The 23163-nt window shown below is 41.4% G+C and overlaps 2 protein-coding genes across 4 annotated transcripts in view; both read right to left on the bottom strand.

Moving 5' to 3' along the window:
* Positions 289-12581, bottom strand: CCDC110 (coiled-coil domain containing 110). Its single transcript, XM_005698757.2, has 6 exons — positions 12572-12581; positions 12124-12228; positions 5288-5343; positions 4789-4854; positions 3236-3346; positions 289-2400 (listed from the first exon to the last, which is right to left on the bottom strand). The coding sequence occupies exons 1-6, from the start codon at positions 12579-12581 to the stop codon at positions 289-291; spliced, it is 2460 nt and encodes an 819-aa protein (XP_005698814.2).
* PDLIM3 (PDZ and LIM domain 3) overlaps positions 20536-23163 on the bottom strand; it is a 28887-nt gene continuing 26259 nt past the window's right edge. For all 3 annotated transcript variants that reach the window (XM_005698726.3, XM_005698725.3, XM_005698727.3), the window contains 2 exons: positions 22935-23046; positions 20536-21510 (listed from right to left, as the gene is read on the bottom strand). In XM_005698726.3, the coding sequence (XP_005698783.1) occupies positions 21321-21510; positions 22935-23046 (302 nt within the window). In that variant the 3' untranslated portion in view covers positions 20536-21320. The remainder of the gene's footprint in view (positions 21511-22934; positions 23047-23163) is intronic.

Here is a 23163-nt window from a genome sequence, read left to right as displayed (position 1 = left end):
ACTTGGAGTTCCTGGGGGGGAAAAAAAGAATTTTTGAAAAGATGGGACTGCTAAGTGTACTGTAGAAAAATAATAATTAACAAAATTTCCTGCTTGCTACCAAAGTTGCTTTAGCCATATACAATATATAGAAGTAGTATAAATAACACATCTCATCAAAGGACCAAAATCTCTAAGTAATTCAATTGTGTAATGATTTGGATACAAATCTTACAAAAATAATGTTTGCCTTCTTATTACTGTCCTCTGGCTAATGCCTGATAAACAAAAGAAATCTTAAACACATTTCTATGAATCCACCAAGATACACATACCTTTCAAACCAAGGGCTAAAGGCCTATTCCCAGGACTAGAGGTGTCTTCATAAATATCATAGATGTCAAAATGGAATTTATCTTTCCTTGAAACGTGACCCATTTTTGAGAGGTCAATATGGTGACTGCAGATTTTTTCACTTAGATTTGAATATTCTCTTTGAAGATTCCGCATCTCAAATTCCAAGGTGTCCCTTTCATTCTCTATACTTCTTACATAGTTTTCTAGGAGTATTTTGTCTTCCTCAAGTCTACTGATGCTATTTTCAAATTTTATACTTTCTTGACTATTTTTTTTTAGTTCTTCTTTTAGAAGCTGATTATCGGTCTTAATTTCCATTACCATTTTTGATAACAGTTCACATTCGTTGCCCATTTCTGACAAACTATTCTTATAAATACTTGCTTCTGACTTTGCATTTTTTATCTCTTGCAGAAAATTCTCTTCTGCGGTAGACTGGTATGTTTGAATATCCTCAATTTCTCTTGCCATCATCTCTCTCGCAGCAGTAGATTCTTGTAAGGTGGTTTCAAGATGAAGCTTTTCATTCTTAACTGTTTCTACTATTTGAAGAAGTGTCTCTTGTTCGATTTTTGCCAGTCTGTCTTTCTCTTTCAGCTGTGCTGTCTCTAGGTGGGTTTCTTTCAGTTCATTTTCCAGTGCACCTTTTTCCTTTAGAAGCTGATGCGTTTTTTTCTCTAACATTTCTTTTTCCTCTTGTATCAATAGAATATTTGTTTTCATTGATTCCATTTCTATGCTCAGTCGTTTGTTTTCATTATTGACAATGGCCATATCACTTTGAGTTTTGTGTTCCTTGCTTTTCAGTTGATCTAATGCTTCTATTATTTGTTGATTCTCCAAAGAAAGTTGACTGTTTTTTTCCTCGAGGGTTTTGTTTTGTCCTTGGAGAACATTATAGTTGCTAACTACTTTTTTCAATTCTTTAAGACATTCTTTGCCATCTTCTTCTGTTTTAGTTAACTTGGACTGGAGAGTATTCTTTTCTTCAACCAATGTCTTAAGTTGCTTTTCATACATTTCAATTTTCTGTATCAGAGATTGTGTGGTAAAGACAAGAGGTTTAATTTTTGTTTTAAGGGTTAGGTTTTCATTCTCTAGTTTCATTACTTTTTTCTGTATTTGCATAGATTCTTTCAAATAATTCTGTAAGTACTGAATTTTTGCTACACATTGCTCAGTAACAGAATTGACTTTGGATGTTTTCTCATTTTCAAATATTATTGATCCTCGTTTTACTGTAAATGGTTGTTTTTCTTTGTCTTTCATTTCATATTTTGTTGGGTCAAAGAATGCCAATGTATGTCTCGGGACTCTGGAATGGAGTTTTAAATCTCCAATATTCTTGTCAGTGATAGGAATTTCTTTATTGTTTTTCTCATTCCTTTTTCCCCTGTGTATTTCACTCCGAGATAATTTTTTACATTTCCTACAAAAATTCACATGGAATTTTGACACAGTTTCCCTAAGTGGGAGCAATTTGTTTACTAATGCCTCTAATTCCAAAATTCTCTTTGATTTTATATCTTCACTTAAGTTACTTTCAATATTTTCTTCCTTAATGAAATTGTTTTTTTCCTTGTGAACCGGGGGCAGGTCATAATTCCCATGCCTTGGAACAGCTTTTAAAGTCTGCAGTTCGTTTGTAAGTGCCAGTTCCCTATTATGTGACTTTTGAAGCTCTTCCTTCATTTGTTTGATGGAATGGCAAATATCATCTAAATTTTCACAAAATGCATTCTTGACAAAAGGCATTGTCATTCTGGACTTATCCAGAATTAATGTCTCAGCTTGAGACATCCCATTTTGAGGTGCATTAGGTAGAAAATTATAAAAGTTATTATAATCCTTCAACCTGTCAGAATTTTCTGAAGCTGAATTATCTGTTGAAGTTCTCAGAGTTAATATGTCCTTGAAATGTATCTGGCATGGAACATCTATACTTTGAGGAAGACTGTCAATACTGTCACTACTGAATTTTTCTTCTGCTGAATGAAGAGTCCTGGAATCCTCAAAATGGTGAATTTTCTCCGTAGAAAGGGTTTCTTCTTGATTCTCTACAGGCTAGTAAAAATAAAAATCACACTGTAAATGTACTATCATTTGCTACATGACCAACAAATTAAGACAATATTTGGGGAGGATATATTTTTACAACCAGAATGAACATTTTATCCATTTCTTCAGCAGAGAAGCCTAACAAGTATGATTCATTTTCTGCAGGAAAATCTACCTTTATTTTGAGGTCTGTAACTCTGGTCTTCACAGGTTGCTTAGAAATTATACTTATTTTCTCAAGTAGTGAGATAGCAGGGTCAACCCCTCAATTTCAGAAATAGAAATCTAGCATTTCTCAAGAGACCATCATACATTGATGGGGAAGAGAGGAACCGTAGTTCGAAGGGAAGTTTAAAGAAAATGAAAATTTCCATTCCTTCTGTATGTCAACCTTAGCCTGTCTTCCTAGTTTCAAGTGTATCTAGGGCTGTGACTGTTCTGGAAATGTGAGTTCTAATAAGTGGAGACACAGTGACTCTGGTTTGGAGCTGTTCGAGAGAATTCACTCTAGGTCTAAGTCAATCCTAAAAGCAGGAGAACTCATAAGTGGGCAGAAAGGCCATAAAAGTTGCCTTGCATTTCCGTTTACTTGGGACTCTTTAGATATCTGGACTAAGTCAAATGCCCCTCGTCTGCTCTTCTAAGAGAAACAAGAAAACTGTAGAAGGATGGAGGAGGTGAACATACATCTTTCAGGGTTTTCAGGACAGGAGTTTCCTTATTTTCACCTCTGACAATCCAATCATCCTGTAAGAAGGGGAGAACGTAAAGAGGAAGATCAAAGGTTGTACCATTTCTGAAGTACCGAAATGTAGAAATGACTTTATATTGAAGAACATACCAAAGCCGTTTCACTGTGTGTGCTGAATACTAGATTTTTTTCTGGGTTAAATTGTGGGTTTTCTACTTCAATAATACTTTTGTTCAATATTTCACTGATTTCAGACTGTACCTTTAAAAGACAAGAATATCAGACCTTATAAACTTATGAATGCACAAGAATAATAGATATTATAATTAAAAGATATCTTTAAATTTCCTATACATAAAAATTATTGGCCATCATATAAAATATAAATAAGTTAAACTTATTATAATCTCTGTCACTGAAGGAATCTTTAAGAAAAGTATGCCTTTCCTATGTGATTATAAAATCAGAAAGACTTAACTGAGGAAAGTAAAATCTTCTGAATTAAAATAACTTTAGATGTTTGCTTTTTATGTTGTTGAATAAATCAGAGATCCTTGATCTCTGTCATCAGAGTGGAATCTGTTGTGTCAGCCTCAGGAGGATTTTATCTTCTCTTCCCATTTCCCTGCACTTGCTTCTAGTACAGGAATATCAGGATGAAGTTTATAGAGGGTTTACAACCCTCTAGTTGTAAGTTTTGTGTTTTGTATCCCCAGTATCCACACCCTGTCCTCTTAACACTACCCCTTGTTTCTTCTGGATAAAGTCCCTGTGCCTTTGGCAATGGTAGAGAGCCCACCTCCAGCTCCAAGGGGTGAGCATGTGACCAGTTAGAGCGTTGCCTCCCTCTGAACAGGGACTGCTTTCAAGAATACATGTGGGGCCATCAGAATCAGGACAAAGTGCTAAGAGAGAAAAGCACAGTCTCTTCTCTAACTAGAGTCTGGAAAGATAAAAGGCCAGAACTTTTAGCAACCCTTTTGCTACCACCTAGAGTCTGAGAATCCGATACTGTCAAAAGCAGAACCATGATAAGGAGGGAGGCTGGTTCTCAGATGATATAGTCCTGGTCATATGGATAAAGATGTCCCCAAGTGCACTATGCGGAGAAGAAGGCAATGGCACCCCACTCCAGTACTCTTGCCTGGAAAATCCCATGGACAGAGGAGCCTGGTAGGCTGTGGTCCATGGGGTCACAAAGAGTTGGACACGACTGAGCGACTTCACTTTCACTTTTCACTTTCATGCATTGGAGAAGGAAATGGCAACCCACTCCAGTGTTCTTGCCTGGAGAATCCCAGGGACGGGGGAGCCTGGTGGGCTGCCGTCTATGGGGTCGCACAGAGTCGGACACGACTGAAGCGACTTAGCAGCAGCAGCAGCAAGTGCACTATCCCTGGGGTTTTCATTACCAGAGCTAACAAAGTGCACTTTCCCCTTACTTTGAGTTATATTTTCTATCAATTATGACGAGAGTCCCTATTTGTAGACTGTATATGGGTAGCAGTTTAAACATACTTTAAAAAAAAAAATACAGGTATAACAGAATGTAGTTTCCTCCAAATTTGGGGTCTAGAATAGATTGCAGCTCTATTTTATCACGTTTAGTTTCAAGTAATCAAGTGGTTAGGGGTCGTCAGCTTAGACATGTATGATGGTGTCCTCAGTTTGGATATTTTCTATGTAAATTAAAAGAAACATACCATGCTAACATTTTGCAGAGTCTGTATTCGGAGAGCCTGAAACGATTCCAGTTGTTGCTGAAGGGCCTATAACAAAGTTATACAGGGATGCAATTGAACATCTGTAGGTGAACATACACTTTGTTATGGGATTCCCTAGTGGCCCAGATGGTAAAGAATCTGCCTGCAATGCAGGAGACCTGGGTCAGGAAGATCCCCTGGAGAAGGGCATGACAACCCACTCTGGTATTCTTGCCTGGAGAATCCCATGGACAGAAGAGCCTGTCAGGCTACAGTCCATGGGGTCGCACAGAGTCCGACATGACTGAAACGACTTAGCATGCATGAATGCACACTTTGTTAGAATTTTAAAAAGATATCCCTCAAAGTTGCCTATTACAGGGATCATATGGAGAGTCAGGTGGCTGGGTTACATTCTTAATCATTCTTGCTCACTCTCAACTTTTCTAAGAAAGAAAAGACTTTACATAGGTTTTCTGAGAAAATGAAATATACTCACTTTCAATGCTGATTGTGGCTGGATTTGATTTTCTGATTCTGATACACAGCCGTGTTCTAAAAAGTAAATTTGAAAAATGATGTGATTTAATTCTTGTTATTTTTAAACAATGTTAATGGAAAGCAATCTTTTAGCTTTTTGGATGGTGAGGCAAAGAGATAATGAGACAACGGATACTCACATTAGGAAAAACCCAGTGCTACCTATATAACGAATTAAGAAATAATTTTCATCTGACTTAAAATACTCCACCTACTTGAGGTTGTAACAGTTGTTTTACTTTTATAATAAATCATTAACTTGTAACACCAAACTTAGACTACTCTGAAACTTAGATATCTTTGTTTGTTTCAGGGATATAAACTATATATTTTTTGGTATAAAAATGAACAGTTCTCATATGATGGGAGACCCTTGGCAAAGTACTATGTAGGTGTCAGTGTCTATGAAACAGCCATGTGATGTTTTTCTTCCTTAATCTGGAAAACAGTTTGGATTAATAGAACATAGGTCTTATCATGTTCTTAAGCAAAGTGCTATAAAGATCCATGTGTTCCTAAAAAACAGATCATAGATCTGCCGGAGACACTATATAATGTTTTCAAATTTCATGACATATGCAAAATTTTTATTTAAAAAATTTTGGAAAGATGTCCTGAATGAAATGAAAGTTACATTAGAATGTTCCCCCTAGGCTGGCAATTTCTGATGTTTAAGAGAAGGTTTCTGAAGAGTTCAGCATAGCTCCTTTGGAATGGAAGTCTGCCAGATGTTATAGAAACTGGTTGCAAAGCCTCTTCCCTCCCATCCTGTCCCAATCTGGCCCTTATCACTGAGAGAGCAGGTTTGGTTCACAACCTGGAGTCATTTGGCCAACTGAAGAATCCCACCTTCATCAAAGGGCAGGGATGGACAATGAGTCCATCTGATTACTGCTCAGCTTTGCATCTTACTGGGAATAAAATGGTAGTCAGAAATGTTCATTTCAGAGAGGAAAAAAGGCACTCAAGTTAAGGTCTGGACCAGTCCTGTAAGGCATCCCAAAGTTTTTCAAACTCTAAAATAACCACTACAATATTGTAAAGTAATTAGCCTCCAATTAAAATGAATAAATAAAATTTTAAAATAAATAAATAACCTCTTCTGATGAACTCAAATATTAATAGCTCAAAATGCAAATGAAAAAAGAATATATCACCTGCTGCTGCTAAGTCGCTTCAGTCATGTCCGACTCTGTACGACCCCATAGACGGCAGCCCACTAGGCTCCTCTGTCCCTGGGATTCTCCAGGCAAGAATACTGGAGTGGGTTGCCATTTCCTTCTCCAATGCATGAAAGTGAAAAGTGAAAGTGAAGTCACTCAGTCGTGCCCGACTCTTAGGGACCCCATGGACTGCAGCCTACCAGGCTCCTCCATCCATGGGATTTTCCAGGCAAGAGTACTGGAGTGGGTTGCCATTGCCTTCTCCGAATATATCACCTAGAATCTCACCATCCAGAATAAAAGATGCTTGCTCCTTGGAAGGAAAGCTATGACATACCTAAACAGCGTATTAAAAGCAGAGGCATCACTTTGCTGACAAAGGTCCGTATAGTCAAACCTATGTATGGTTTTCCCAGTAGTCATGTACGAGTGAAAGAGTTGGACCGTAAAGAGGACTGAGCACTGAAAAACTGATGCTTTCAAATGGTGGTGCTGGAGAAGACTTTTGAGAGTCCCTTGGACAGCAAGGAGCTCAAACCAGTCAATCCTAAAGGAAATCAACCCTGAATATTCACTGGAAGGACCGATGCTAAAGCTGAAGCTCCAATACTTTGGCCATGTGATACAAAGAGCTGACTCACTGGAAAAGAGCCTGATGCTGGGAAAGAATGATGGCAGGAAGAGAAGGGGGTGACAGAAGATGAGATGGTTAGATAGCATCACTGACTCAATGGCCATGAGTTTGAGCAAACTCCAGGAGGCAGTGAAGGACAGGGAAGCCTGGTGTTCTGCAGTCCATGGGGTCACAAAGAGTCAGACACAACTTAGAGACTGATCAACAACAACAACAAAACTTTAGGTACCTACCCTTTAGTCAGCTGTCTAGATACATATGTGGAAAAAAACAAATGATTTTCAATCAATGAGATCATATTATGCATTCTACTTTTAAATAATAATATTAGACTTTATTTGATAAAATAAAACTGCAGATAGTCAAATTTATTGCTAGTATTCAGATTTTTACTCACTACATGAGAGATTATTTCTTATGCGAGCCCTCTCATAAAATATTGGAAATGGGTCATGAAATAGATTAAGAGATTGGAAGTTTTATGTTTTAAGTGGGGCTTCCCTGATGGCTCAGCAGGTAAAGAAGCCGCCTGCAAATAACATACATTTCTGATGTGAATATTCAGTGTGATTCACTCCATCCATGCCAAAAAAGGGGGTAAATGATGAGAAAATTGGCCTCGTCCTTCCTCCCCAGTTGTCATGATGTTTGATAGTGATATTTTCATGTTTCATGATGTTCACACTTTGTTGTGTAACTATAATTCTCACAAAACTATTTAAACCCGAAGATAAGATATTATTGCTGTAAATATTCCCAGGCTTTAGCTTTATTCTTAATGAATTTCCTATTCACAATTTTATCTCTTCCTGCACCCATAGCAACAGTCTCCCTTTTCTGCACAGATTTCCTTTGTCTTGTTAGGACTTGCAAGCTTACGGCTGAATATAAGGACTCCTTTTGCTAAGATGGAGTAAGAAATGTGGGTCAAAAAGAAATCCAAAGACTTGGTTAAGAGATGAAGCGAATGAAGATCTTAAGGAAAGAGCATGGGCTTTCTAGACGGCTTCTACATGGACCTCCCTCCCTCCATCTCATTCTCCTGTGGAAGGTCCTCATTCTCCTGTGGAAGGTGGAGCCATTTTCTGGCTCTACTGTGGCAGTGGATAAGGTGCCTGGGTGGGCACAGGCATTTGGGGGAAGAGATATGAAGGTCCAAGAAATTTTTTAACTTGAGAGAATCTAATCTACCTGCTTGCTATGGAAACCATGTAGTGGAAATGGAGAAGAAGAATAATTCTGGAGAATGAGGCCAAAGTTAAGAGCTACAGAATTCCAGGAGAGATATGATCTGGAGGAAATGGCCTGTGATGGAGCAGGGACAGTCCTTCCATGGAAGTGGGGGCGGCAGAGAATGTGGGACACAGCCAGGTAGCTTAGCAGAATTTAAGGTTGAGGGTCAGGGTGTTTGGGTCTGACTGCTTCTAATTTTTTCATACAGTATGAGATCATGTTGCCCATTGAGAGGTAGTGGTGAGAGGTGCTAGAGATTTCATGAAACAAGAAAAGTAAAATAGTTATCTTGGAGGGGGCTTGATAAAGTGTTTTCTGGGAAAATAAAGTAACTTTTCCAAATAGCATTGAGATCCACAGTATGACTCAGAAGTGAGTGTTTTTCTCCAGCAAAGTTCCGAGGATTCAGTGAAGAAAGAGGCTAGGCAGACAGAGTCATTTATTTTAAAAAGCTATCAAAAGAACTTTTTATTTTTCTTATGAGTTTCAGAGACACTGGCTGCTCCTTACTCCCAACGGGAAGATGATTTTAAAATTCATCAATACTTAAAGAACCACATAGGATTTTGTGATTCTAGAATTGGAGAGAAGTTATGAATGAAGCACAGGAGAGGGAACAGAATCACACATCACAGTTTATTAAGTCCTTGCTAAACGTACAATATTGGGAAATATTTAGACTAAGGAGAGGATGTGGTGCCAGTCCTGAAGAGGCCTAATCTCTATTCAGATTGAAAGAAATATTATTCAGATTAGATTCAACTTAAATTCTCTAGCTGTTTCATATTTAAATGTCGGAATTTAAAAACAAGATGGTTTGCAACAGGATGCCTTTTGAGATAATTTAGGTAAAGATATGGGGAATTTATTCTAAAGTCTAAAAGGAGCTTATGTCATAGTAGACATATTTTTGTTGTTTAGTCACTAAGTTATGTCTGACCCCTTGGACTATAGCCCACCAGATTTGCCCATAGGACTTCACAGGCAAGAAACTGCAGTGGGTTGCCGTTTCCTTCTCCAGCGCATCTTTCCCACCAAGGAATCAAACTCAAGTCTCCTGCATTGGCAGGTGGATTCTTAACCACTGAGCCACCAGGGCAGCCCATTCAGTGTATAGAGAAAGTTTTAAGGACATAGCTGTAGCTAACGGAGCAGGGAGAACAATCGAATTTTTAAAATGCGATGTGGTAATAATTCTGTACATGATGTTAGATACTCTGTAATTGAAGCTTTTTAATTCTCAGGTTCAAACACTGATTTTTGGTGTGGCAATTCCCATTCACTCCTAGAAGGAATTGTTTTCTGAAGCCTTGTGAGCTGCTCCATCCAAACCTTCATTCATTTATGCAACAACTGTTTTTGAACACCTTGTATCTATCAAGTACTGTCCAAGGTGCTGGCGATCTTACAGTTGAACAAAACACGCAACAGCTCTGCCCATGTGAAGTTCCCCTTCTAGTGAGGAGCACAGAGGATAGAGTGTGTAGGATGGGAGTAACTCCTTTGGGGGAAATGTAGGACACAGGGGAGGGTATGTCCCTGCACAAGGCACTGTCCTGGGAGCTCTGCAGCCAGGCTGCCTGGGCTGGAAGCCTGACTTCGCCAGACGCTTGCTGTGAGGGATAGTGTCTAGTTTCTAGGCAAAGCCTTACACAGTGCATGGCATACAGTAAGTACTCAAGAAAATGTTACTAATATTACTGCAGCAGCAAGGATGTTATCAATATGATGATGGTTTGATAAATTTAAAATTTCTAATTGAGATGGAGAGCAGGGATGATTGCTCCAGTTCTCCACTGCTTCCTGGTTTGCTCAGATCAAGCCCTCTCATCGTACATGGAACTGCAAAGCCCAGTTTCCTCTCTGAACCCTCCTGCCATCCTCCTCCTCCTCGCTCATTCTGTCCCCATCACTATTCCTCAAACATACCAGGCCTCCTCCCACCTCAGGGCCCCTGCATCTGTTCTCCTCTCTTTCCGGAATGTTCTTTCCCCAGAAATCTGCACTGACAACTCCTTGAGCTCCTTCAGGCCTTTGCCCAGATGTCACCTGCTAATGAAGTCTCCTCCCATCCTGTTTGAAATAAAATTGCTCACTCCCCACCCACCTCTGACATTCCATATACTCCACCACTTCATATATTAACTACTTAAAATCAGAGACCTGAGAACTATTGCAGAGCATTGTAATTCGGTGTTATTTATGCAAATCACGTTAATGTTCTGTTGGTCAGTACCCAAAGAACAGATCTCGTGGTGATGACGAAATGTAGCTAAGAGAACAGAAAGAGGGCAGGGCACAGGGTCACACGTCCGAGTTTCGTCTTTAGCTGTAGGCAGAAGATCCCTGCCATCCTTCATCACGCCTGACTTGGAATATTTCTCACTGATTGAGCCCCTACCCTTATACCCACCATGCTCTAGCGAGAAAGACAGGCTCTCTCAGCCAAGCCTATGTGCTATTTTGTATGTAACGTCATTTTCTGTGAATGCTGGCATTTTCCTCCAGAGCCTTACATCTCGCTCACGTTGGAGAACACATCCTTGCCAAATTCAAGGCCCTCAGTCTCTTCTGACCTTAAAACGTGCTCCCTGCGGTATGGAACTGTCTAAACCATCTGTGAGGACTTCTCCCTGGGTCAGGACTTCGGGAACCACCCCCACCCACCCACACATTGCACAGGGGTGCCTGCCTGGCCTCCCCCCAGAAGATGGGCGGTGCTCAGAAGAGCGGAGAAGGGGCAGGTCAGCCCACTGTCCCCTTGGGGGCCACTGAGGTATGGCTTATCCTGGTGGTCACGGGCATCCCGCTGTCTTTGTCTACAGGGGTGTGGCTGTGCCAGCCCTGTTTTCAGAGCCCTTAACAAAGCCTTTGTGAAGGTCCCTGGTCTCTGAAGGTGGACAAACCTGTCCTGACCTCAGATCTCCGGTTACTTCTCCCAGTCCCTCTGCGTGGAGATGGCCCACGTGTCCTGTGTGGCTTAGGGGCAACTGTAGATCCGAACGTGGCCCATTAGTTTAGAGACGGCCTCCCGCCCCCAGCTCTCTGCGCCTCTCCTGACATCTCTCATGAACACCAGGCCCCTGTGAGAGCCCTGGAGCCTCCTGCAGCCTCTCTGGAGGAAGCCAGACTCCAACTTCAGTGTGTTTAGATGCCCCCCCACCCCCGCACATCTTATTCATGGTTTATATGGAGCTTGAAAACTGCGGCTCTAATTATTTCAAACACCCTCCCTATACACCCTTCCAGTAGTCCACAGATATTTACTTTAAAAGCAGTTCTTTTGGAAAGAATTGCTATCTTTTTAGTGATTGTCCAGAAAAATCAGCAATTTCTTATTTGATATTCAGAGAAGCAGTATAGTGTAGCAGGTGTGTTAAGGCCTGGACATTTGCAGCTACCCTGCTGAATGCTGGCTCTATCACTTGCTGTGTGACCTTGGGGAGTTAGTTAACCTCTCTGTGCCTCAGTTCCCTCACCTGTAATATGAGAACAGTCGTACCTACTTCATAAGGTTGTTGTGAAGATTAAGTTGATCCATTTAAGTGCTCAGGACCGCAGTAGCCCAAAGGAAATGTTCTGTGTTAGTTACTGTTAGTACCAGCCGAACAGTTACTGGAAGTACACCAGCTGGGCCAGGGGATTTAGGCGGCGTACTGGTTGCTACGTCATTTATTGTAGTTTTGCTACAGTAAAAAGGCAGAAGCATCACTGTGGGCCAAGCTTGGCCAGTTTTTTTTGTTGTTTGTTTGGTTTTTTTTTTACCTGTTTCACTGCTACCATTTTCCTTTACTCCCTCAGAAGAATTTAGGATCTTGGATGCTGAAAGGAGGACGCAGTCAACCTCATCCTCTTCCTCAGGACGCTTTTCTGTAATAAAACAGCACTGGGCTTCAGCCTTTTGGCTTTGCCGGGAAGAGGGAAACGAGGCCTGGGGAGGAGGGTGACAGGGCCTGGGGATGCGGGGCGCGGGCGCGCTGAGAGGCCACCGGAGGGCGCGCTGGGCCGGAGGCTGGGCCGGAGGCTGGGCGGGCGCCGGGATGCCTTTCTCCTGGCCGACGGAGGTGCGCTGCTGGTCCTGCAGATCCGCACCCCAGACCGGACTCGCTCTGGGGGTAAAGGGGCCGGGGTCGGGGAGGCGGCGCTCTCCAGTACCCGTCCACCTCCCAGGGCGCCCCCTCAAAGGCCAGTCCCACCCCAGCCTGGCTCTTACCCGGGCTCATTTCTGCTACTCAAGGCCTCTTCCCAACTGCCTTCCCTCCTCCCAGGCATTCTGCTCGGTTGCTGCTAGCCCAGGCATCTCGTTGCTTGGCAACGGGGTGGCGGGGACCGCGCGAGGGGCAGTAGGGGCTCGCGCAGCGGTGGAGGTGGGAAGAAGAAAGATGCGCGCTGGGGTCTGGGGTCCCGGGTCCCAAACGCCCTCCCCACCCGAGCGGCGCTTGCAAGGGTCGCGTGTTGGGAACGTCCCACCTTCGCTGCTGCTGCTAAGTCGCTTCAGTCGTGTCCGACTCTGCGACCCCATAGACGGCAGCCCACCAGGCTCCTCTGTTCCTGGGATTCTCCAGGCAAGAATACTGGAGTGGGTTGCCATATCCTTCTCCATTGCATGCATGCATGCTAAGTCGCTTCAGTCGTGTCCGACTCTGTGCGACCCCATGGACAGCAGTCCACCAGGCTCCTCTGTCCAGGGGATACTCTAGGCAAGAATACTGGAGTGGATTGCCATTTCCTTCTCCACCAACCTTCGCTGTGCCCCCCAAATCCAGTGACAAACTCATTAGGGCGCCCCCCTCCCTGCCCCCCGCGTCTCCCCTGCTCATCCAGAAATTGATCAGACTCTGACTTAACGCAGCACCTGTTGAGCCGAAGTTGTGTGGACAGAGCGGGGTGTTTGGAGAGACACAGACACTGGGAACTCCCCTCCTGCTCTGATCTCTGATTGCCATTTCATTGTTTTATTCTGTTCGGTTCCTCTTGTTTCAACCCATCTGTCAGGTCAGTTTCAGCGACTTGAGATTCAAGCTATCCTAGACAGGGACATCTATTGGCTGCGGTCAAAAGGAGACCCCTATTTCCAGTAATGAACTTAAAATAGCAGTGTATTGAAACGTCCGCATTAGAGCTGTCCCAGAGGCGCCAATCTTCATTCGTAGAGCGTGCTGCTTTCCTGAGCAGCTGGGTAAACCACTTGTAAAAGGCGGATGTTGCCTTGGAAGCAGGGGCTTGTTCAAGTAAAGACGGGTTGACCCTGGCCACAGTCAATCCCCTTGCCCATCAGAAAATGGAGCTCTTTAAGTGAAACTATTAAATGAGTATATGTTATTATTTTGTGATAACAGCCATTATAGATGGATTATAAAATAATTGAAAGTTCAGATTTTAAGTCACAGTAAGGAATTTCAAGTCATGATGGAATAATTTATTATGTAATAATTCTGTGCCTCAATTTCATGGAAATGAAGTTCTTTATCATAGTTTCATTGTTTACTAGCTGTAAATTTCTTGTTTCCTAGCCTATAGAAATGGCCTCTGGAAGATTTGGCCATCTTTTTTGTGGTGTTGTAGACAGTTTTGGCAAGCTGTAATTTTGAGAACTTAGGTTCTCCACTGATGACTGATGGTGACAAAGTTAACTTTTTCTGAAGAGCTGCAAACATTTTCGTCAATGTATCTGTCAAATGACTCTTCTGAATAAACTTCAGTATTTTGAAGGGAGAATGTAGACAAAAAAGCATTACATTTTAGGAAGTTAATCACTATACTAATGAAATTTCCATAGGAAATAAGAAATTACTAGAAAATAGTTTATTTTATGCAACATTATATATTAATATCTAATAACACGATAATTAATATAATGTAATATTCTACAATAGCTGCTTTGTCTGTGTCGTGTTTGTGGGTTAGGATGGCAGATGTGTGCACAGAAATTACTTGTAGATTTACATGAGATGATTCAACCAAACCGTTCAGTACAGGATATAAAAAGGAGATGGTAAGAGCTACAGTATCAAAAACCTCAAAGTTGGCCAGTGTGCTAATTTCAGTAGATGTTTACTCTAATTTTAAGATACTTCCCAATCAATTCATCAATGAGAGCAGCAGTTCTTTACTTCGAAGTTCAGTTGATTTTAGATGTTAGGTCAACAAGATCATTTGATTACAAGCTTCATTTCTCTTTTGTAAACTAAAGAATAACTTTTAAAAATGATTTATTTGTCCAAAAATCATTATCATTAATATACAACAAGCCCATCTTTGGAGCCAACAAAGTTATAATACATTTAAAAAATATCTTTAATAATTAAAGTGCCTACGATATGAGTGGTATCCCGTCAGAAGAGGCCCTTTGTGAGGGCCTCACACCAAGAGACACGTGGAGACCCTGTTCTTTGGTGAGAGAGAGAAACTGGATAGTTAAGGAGAGAAACTGTCACCCCCAAAATGGACGTATTTGGTCACTTTGGGGAGTATTTATTGCATTTGTGAATGTATGTCCAGGGAAGTCTTATCTGATTACTCATGGCCCCACCTATCATAGTTCTGGGCCTGTGACACTAAAAAGGTTGATGATCCCAGCTGAAATTGGTGAGCAAAGTTTAGAATCAAAACACTTACTCTGAGGGATGCTCAATTTTTTCCCTCCCTAGTGTAATTATTGCCCCAATAATTAAGTTTTTGGTGAAATATTCTTAGCTTATACTTCATGGTGTTGAGAGGTGTGGAATTTCATGGAAAAATGTTATTTTCCAGATTTGTATGGAAAACACTGAAACATGGGAAGGTTTAGGAACTTTTCAAAAACTCTCCTAACTGGTCAGGGCTAGACTTCTTGATTCTGAAACCCTAGTTTTGCCACAAATCAGTTTATTTTGTTTTGTTTTGTTTTTTACCCATAGCAAATCACAGTTTTATGATATAGGACAACATTTCATTTAAATTTTACCAAAGTATAGAGGAGGTATAAATGTTAGAACTAAAAGTTTGTTTCCCTGATATGGTGTCGCATGCCATCTGTACTATTTTCTCAGTATGGTGAGACTGTTCCTATTTCATTTGACCTCATATCAGGTGGACGGTGGAGAATTTTCTGTCAGGGGATATGCCTTCTCTGGCCATACATGTCAGTCAGTCCGGAAACTGCTGTGAAAATGTCTGTTTGTCTATTTATGGTTTATTGTGAAGCTCATTGCTAAGGGTTGGAATTAAAATCTTTACTGCCAGTTTGTTTGTTTGTTTTTAAATCTGTGAGTCACAATATTTCAGAATCTTCAAATAGTAGCTCTTCTTACAGAATCCATTTTCACCTGTTGACTAACAGCTGCAGAATCAAGAATCTGGAACAAATTCAAGAGCTTGCACAAAAACAAGCTAGTCAAAGCTATTCTTAGCAATTTATTACCAGACTGAAATGCTTCTGGGGTTTTAGCTCCAGAAGATCTTTTTAGAACCCTGAGATCACAAGGCTATCATTAATCATAGCTGAGGTCTATAGTAGTGTGAAAAAGTGACAAGTGAGTGAGTGAGTAAAAGTCGCTCAGTCGTGTCTGACTCTTTGTGACCCCATGGACTATATAGTCCATGGAATTCTCCAGGCCAGAATACTGGAGTGGGTAGCCTTTCCCTTCTCCAGGGGGTCTTCCCAACCCAGGGATCAAACCCAGGTCTCCCACATTGCAGGCGAATTCTTACCAGATGAGCCACGAGGGACATGGTAAATTTGGACAATTGTCATGAGGTTAGTGCTTTGGTCAGGGGAACTCTGTGCTGGTGACTTACGTCTTGTATGCCTACTGGACCATCTCAAAGTCTACTACGTGCAAATGCAAATCCACAGCCATCTTTAGGTATCTTTTGGAGTTAATTTTAACCTGATTTCGTCTATATAGGAGAATAGACCCCACAACTCACTAAGAATAGCCAGTAGCTTTGGCTCTTAGGAAGTTAATTGCTGCCTTAGGGGACTTATAAATAGTGGTGTAGTGGGGAAACTCAGAAAGTGGGGTTGATCTGCCTGGACTAAAGAGATACACAGAGGATTATCAAGGGAGCTTGAGAAGGGATAGATATAAGGGAAAGAGAGAGTTTTAGCATGGTGGAGAGTATGTGAGCATACTTGCAGGCTGAGAAGAGTCCATGACACAGAAAGACTGAGTGGGAAAAATAGGCACCCTCTGTAAGATTCACAAACACAGCCTTATCTAATGGAAGTGCCTCGTTTCCGAGAAAGTGCATTCCATATTGCTTCAGCCTCTGTCAGAGAGCCAAGCTCAGTATCATCATCTCTACAGATCGGACAAACCTTCCTAAGGTCAAAGAGACTGTTGGTCTGAACTTCCCTGGTAATCCAGTGGTTAAGAATCTGTCTGCCAATGCAAGGGACATGGGTGCAATTCCTGGTCCGGGAAGATTCCACATGATTTGGGGCAACTAAGCCCATGTGCCACACTTTAGGGTAGTCTCGCTCGCAGCATCTAGAGAAAGCCCATGTGTAGCAACAAAGACCTAGCACTGTCAAAAAAAAAAGGAGAGAGAGACTTGGTCCTTATTGGTCCAGATCATGCGCATTACTCTATTCCTCAAGTTCTCTTTCCAACTTTTTTTCCCATATATCTAGAATTCCTACCCTTGAAGTCTTCCATATGTCTAGAATTCCTACCCTTGAAGTCTTTTTTTTTTTTTTTTTTAGATTAAAGGGCTGTCTTCAGAACAAGACACAAGTATTTGATTTGACATAAAGGGGGCGTAGAAAATTAATAGTACTTGTTAGTGGCAATTAGTCTTTTCCATTGGCTGGCAGAAGCAGCACTGGAATCAAGGACTGTCTTCATGTGGAGGAGCGACAAGGTTTGAGACATGAAGCAGGGTTCCGGAAGGGTCAAGGCTGAAAGCCTCGGGAACTCAGCAGCATCTGGAGCCCAGATGTGTGAAGGGGTAGGCGGAACAGCATGTGCCCCTGTGTGAGGCATCATGGTATACAAAGCAGGCTCTTTCATGCCACATGAGTAGCGTAACCTTGGTGCGTTAGTGAACCACAGATACACGTGTGCTTTAGCATATATACACATGATAGGTAATTCATGTTGTGTTTTTCAATTCTCTCTACTTCAGGAAAGGAGATAAAATGGGAATTTGATCTCATAAGAGGTAGGTCTGAGACTCTGCAACATATTCTTGCCCTTGGCTCAGAAACAACTTGTATATAATCATTTTATGCCCTTCTGAAGTGTGATGAATAACATTGCTCCAAAATTTGAACAAAAGAAATTATGATAAAGCAACCAGTTCTGATAGGTGCTTTGTTTTAACCTTCACCACATGAAGCATTCTAGCTAGCTTGAAAATGTCAGTTTGTAAATATAGCCAGTGTATTCAAAAATCCATTTCGTTGGGTTCGGTGTCAACATATCTTACTTGGTAAGGGGTCAACTAAGTATTTATTGAGTGCTCTCCAACATGAATAGAAGCTTAAGACAATTATCTTGAAATATTCATGTAGATCAAGTAAATGGTTTATTTGCTTGAATTATCTGAATGCTCTCAATCTTTCTCCAATTTTGTTTTTTATGCTTAAGATTCAGATAGCACAGCATAAGTAAAAAAAAAAGGACATTAGGCCATGATGACATGGTAATAAAGAGTAATGGTTATAAAGTAACAGTTTCTCAAGGCTAAAATCAAATCTGTTTAAAGGACAGCTTGACAAACTTTTGCAACTCAGGTTGTTAGTAGAAGAACCCCCAAGCTCCATCCTGCCTATCTTGGAATGTTCCTGTGATGGACAAACTTTAGATTATCTTATGTAGAGATAAAGAAACTGTTTGCATATCATATTAGCCATTAACTTTACTTTGCTTACACAGGGGCAAATGTATGTGATAACCAGAACTGTTTTTTATTCAAACAGTTGTCCCATTGGTAGAGGGTGTGGCAACTCTATCCGGGGTTTACTCTGAAAAAAGAGCAATTTAGTTAATCATGAGCCTAGAGTTGTTAAACAGAGATGATTTCATTGATCATTGCTGGTTTTAATAAGTTTATAAATATTAAAAACAGTGACTAATCTGTTTTCTCAGAAGATATAGTATTCTGAGAGCCAAATAAAAACCAGTTGGCATTCTTTGTCTGTGGCATGAATATATATAAGCCCAGGTGTGAATTCATTATTGAAAGACAAAGTGCTAGTACAGGGAGAAATATTGCTTTCTTATTTGTTTACTTTTTTAAAAAGTTTTAATTCCTTTCCATTTTAACATTGCTATTTTCACCCTGTACTTTGTATGTTTTAAAATGATTTTTATATTGCATTCATTTCTACTGGTTAAATTGTCATAAATTTATCTTTATGTTCAAATTCTAGGTTTAATGATCAAAAGAATAATTTTAATTAAAAATAATGAACATGCAATTTGAGAATTTGCTTCATAAGCCTAGGGGCTTCCCAGGTAAAGAATCTGTCTGCCAATGTGGGACACATGAGTTGGATCCTGGGTAAGGAAGATCCCCTGGAGGAGGAAACAGCAACTCACTCCTGTATTCTTGCCTGGGAAATCCCATAGACAGAGGAGCCTGATAGGCTACAGTCCAGGGGGTTGCAAAGAGTTGGACATGACCTAGTGACTAAACAACAATAATCACAAACCTTAGTCATATAGACTGAATTATCAGCTTTAAGCCATATGGCTCCTGAATTTCAGATTAGAGCTATACTACTACTATTTTTCAAACTGTACTACTTTTCCCCCTCATTATTGAACATCTGAACTTAAGAATGTCATTATAAAATATGTAAAATATAATTTTAAGGAAAATACTGTCTGATATCTAACATAAAGTATGCATTAATGTATAGCATAATGTCTAATGTACACTTTTCTTCTCATGAGTCTATCATTCTTATTTAACTTCTTTTTAGTATGGTACACGTACCCTCAACTTTGCTTCCTGACTCCAGAGATGCTATTTTACTTTCTCCAGATAATACCAGGCAAACTTCCACTAGGAAAGGCTATGGGTGTGTGAGAGAGGGGCAGAGAGGGGATACAGTGGGGATTAAGTGCTTCTCAAACAGCTTGTCCATGGCCCTCATTATCATTAACCCCACCTTTATCCCCTAGTCTAGAAATGCCTATGTTATCAGTTCCCTTTTCAAGATTCGGGGTTGAGTCTTCAGTTTTCTCCATTGCTGCTTTGGATTTTAACTTTCTCAGCTTTCCTAAGTCAGTTCCCACTCCTTTGCTCTCTAGCTTCCAAACTTTTAAGACGATGTTCTTCCCAGAAAAAAAAAAATTAAAAATAACATCTGAACCAAAAAAGTAATGTGTTTGAACACAATCATTTCTTTGATCACATAGTTTTCTATTTCCTTTGAATTGCTCTGTGGATGAATTTGTGTTTTGGTGCAGGGGTTCCGGTTTCTATCTCAAATGGCCCAGAGGGGTGGGGCAGGTATTCTGTCTTGTGTCACTAGTTCAAAACCCCAGACCGGTCAGAGTCAGAAATAATCAGAGAAGTTTAGGAGAATCCCAGAGCAGTACAACACGGGCCTTAGTTTCCATCTGGGACAATAGGAGGATCCTTGCTCCCAGCCCAGAGGCAGCAGCTGCAGTCGGGTAGACATGGCTTTGTGACAAGGGGGTGAGACCAAGGACCTGAGACAGTCCTCACCTCCCCAGCCTGCTGGTTCCCATGGTTTATACTTGGAGAGGACGGTTTCGTAACTTCTCCTTTGTCCCCAGGGACAAGCTTGGGAAGTAGGTAAGACATGCATGTCAGGGGGCATTGCCATGGCACCACCATGGTGAAGGGCAAGGTGCCCGAGCTGAGCCAGGAGCCAGATGGGGTTTTTGTCTGAGATGCAAAGAAACCATGACTCCAGGGAAAGCTGAGCTGAGGCTTTTGGAGGTGGTGGTAAAGGTGGCTTGTTGCCTGGTTCCAACTATGTTGAGAAAACAGCACAAGTAGAACCATGGATTTTCAGCAGAGAATACAAGCAGGACCCCAGGAACGCAGCAGCCCCCCTCCTCCCCAGAGGGTCCCCTGAATGTCTCCTCTTGGAGCTGCTACCTTTGGGAAGTGAAGATGATGGTGGTGAGCCTTGAGAATAAAGAACTAGCCTTGATGGAGTCTGAACTTTGAATATTTATCTGAAAGAGACATTTAAAATGAAAGAGACTATTTCAAAGCAACAGAAACTGTTTTAATCTGAGACTGTATCACCTTTAACTGGCAAATTTAAAACTGCCCCTCCAATCAGCAGAAATTGTGGGCTCTAAGAAAGAGCAAATGAGTTATAAAAATTAAAGAAACCATATTTTTTTCCTTAAAATATTCGAGTTATCACTCGTGTACAACTCAGGTTGTACACGGCAAGTTAGGACTGGGCTCCCTCATTGGAATGTTGATTTTATCTGAATTCAGCAAGTGCCACTTTGTTAGGTATTTTAAAAATATTTTATGTATTTATTATGTTATGTTGCATCCAGCAGTATGACTGTTGAATATGAAACTAGAGAGATCTAGAAAATTTCTGACATGCACTGTAATTGTTGAAACAGATAACAGACACTGCAGGTTTTGTTAGAATACAAGATTGTCATTTGGTATTTACTAGAATTGCAAAATCAGCTGGTTAAGGAAAGACAATTGGACTCCCCAAATATCTTGATGTTTACATGTTTGATGGTCATAATAATATAAATGGAAACTGTGGAGAATGGCATGAAAAAATTATTGCTTTAAATGCCATTAAGTTATTGCTAAGCTCCCCCCCAAACAGTTGAATGCATGTTTGTGTTACAACAGGCATGTACCTCCAATTCTTTCTCCTAAAAATACAGTAAGTGTCTAAAATCTTGGTTCTAGATTTGGCGTCAACACTTTGCTATAAATCTGCCCCAAAGCCATTAACACCAGCCTGTGTGGACGCGCGTGGGTGTGTGCGTGCTCGTTCTGCCCAAGGCTTAAGCTTTGGGATAAAGGGTGACTGTGTCGTAGCCCTCTGGGGGCCTCATGCGGGCCCGGGCGTGAGTTTCGCAGTACAGCTCCCCCTCCACGAAGAAGTAGCCCTTCTGTTTGAGGTTGAGGTTACAGTCTGCGCACACGAAGCACTCCGGATGCCGGTATTTGTCCCGCGCTTTCACAACCGCACCACTGGTGGGGAAAAAGGAGACCCTCGTGAACACACAAACACACACATACAGCCAAAAATATGACCCAAAGGGAGACAACACTACAGATAAGGCAGGTGTTTCACATTCAGGAAAGAATAGCTGTAAAACTGGGCACAGCTGTGGAACTGATGCAGTTACCAGGGAGAGCCAAGACAACAACAATAAATCTGCATGGGTTTCTCTCTGTTGTTCACGTGTGAATATTTTTCAGATTTTTTTTTTCAAACAAATTTTCTTTTTTTTTTTTTTTTTTTTTAGAGAAATGATAGGATCTTCTTCATGATCTCTCCCCATTGTTTCTTTGGAAGCAGGAGAGATGATGTAGATATCAATCCTCTGCAAAGGAATCGGATTGTGACCAAGGTTGTTGTCTATACAACCAAAGTCCCTCTGCTTAAACTGTCTAGCTTGGTGGTCCAGCGTCCACTCTATGGAACACAGAACACGTCAAAGGGCAGAGATGGAATTTCCATGGGTGGGTACACTTGCATTTCGACAGTAAACTGTTGAGACAGTTTACTCCAACTTGGGAGCAACAATTGTTAGATTGGCCAAAAAAAATCCTTTCGGGTTTGTCCATTTCGGCATATGGAAAAACCCAAACAAACTTTTTGGCCATCCCAATACTTTGGGTAACATCACGACCTGTCGTGTGTTACGAGGTCCTCTCTGCCCCTAGCCCCCTGTCCTGCTAGTTTCTCTGTCTCCCAGCCCCGTCTGTGCTATAAGCAGGCTTATCTCCTTCCCCTACCCTCCTGGGATGCCTCCTGGGTGACTACACTGATAGCTCCTCAGTGTGAGAGCTAGTGACAGGCGAACAGAAAACGGGGATGGAAGATGTGCTCCCACGGGCCAGGAGGTGGAGGGACTGAAATGATCTGGTTCACCTGAAGATCTGAAACTAGCAAGGGTGGGTATTTACACCTAAAGCCCCTTAAAATGGAAGCTGACTGTGTGTCTAAAGATCATATTTCAGTATTTGTGCAACTCTAAGAAACTGACTAAGGATAATGTGCTTTAATGAACAACTGGGTGACCCCCATATTTGTTTTCCTGGGTTTATACAGAAAAGGAAGAATTCAAAGACTGCATCAACAAAGGGAGGGCTTTTTGAAGTGAAGTCATGATTCTCGGAAATGACTTTTAGGATATACTTCTGGGGCATTTTCCTTTTACGAACATATACCTGAAATTATAAGTCAGGATTTCCAGCTCACCTTCTATGCTAATTTGGGGGTACACCTAAAAGGATTTCTGGTCAGACTGCCCTCAGTGTTGTGGACATTTATATTTCAGTTCGCTGAATAGAAATTTGTCTTTTGCAAAACTTCAAGTCTCTTCTAGAGGAAGTAGGGAACTGACGCCAAGACTGATGGTGAATTTGGGGTTGAAAACGAAACTTACACGATGCCACTCCCGCACTTGTCACAGAATGGCATCTTCTGCGTGCCGCCAGCGCCGCCATGGACCTTTGTGACTGGAGCCCTTACGCTCCGAGTTCCAGCAGGACGGTCATCTGAAAAGCAAAGTGCTTCCATTTATGGCCAGGGAGCAGCTGGGTACGGTTGATACTTTGCTTCTATTTTAAGGTGTGCACTTTAACCTGAGGAATTCTTAGCTCTACCCACAATGA

The sequence above is a fragment of the Capra hircus genome, chromosome 27 (genome assembly GCF_001704415.2).
Source record: "Capra hircus breed San Clemente chromosome 27, ASM170441v1, whole genome shotgun sequence".
Classification (NCBI taxonomy): Eukaryota; Metazoa; Chordata; class Mammalia; order Artiodactyla; family Bovidae; genus Capra; species Capra hircus.
This window is presented reverse-complemented; position numbering and strand designations above follow the sequence as displayed.

What these genes read in the sequence shown, in the direction of transcription:
- CCDC110 (XM_005698757.2), bottom strand. An exon ending in CTCTGCAAAATGTTAGCATG is followed by an intron (nt 3,347 to 4,788) that starts GTATGTTTCTTT and finishes TGTCTTTTAAAG; the next exon opens with GTACAGTCTGAAATCAGTGA. An exon ending in CACACAGTGAAACGGCTTTG is followed by an intron (nt 2,401 to 3,235) that starts GTATGTTCTTCA and finishes TATTTTTACTAG; the next exon opens with CCTGTAGAGAATCAAGAAGA.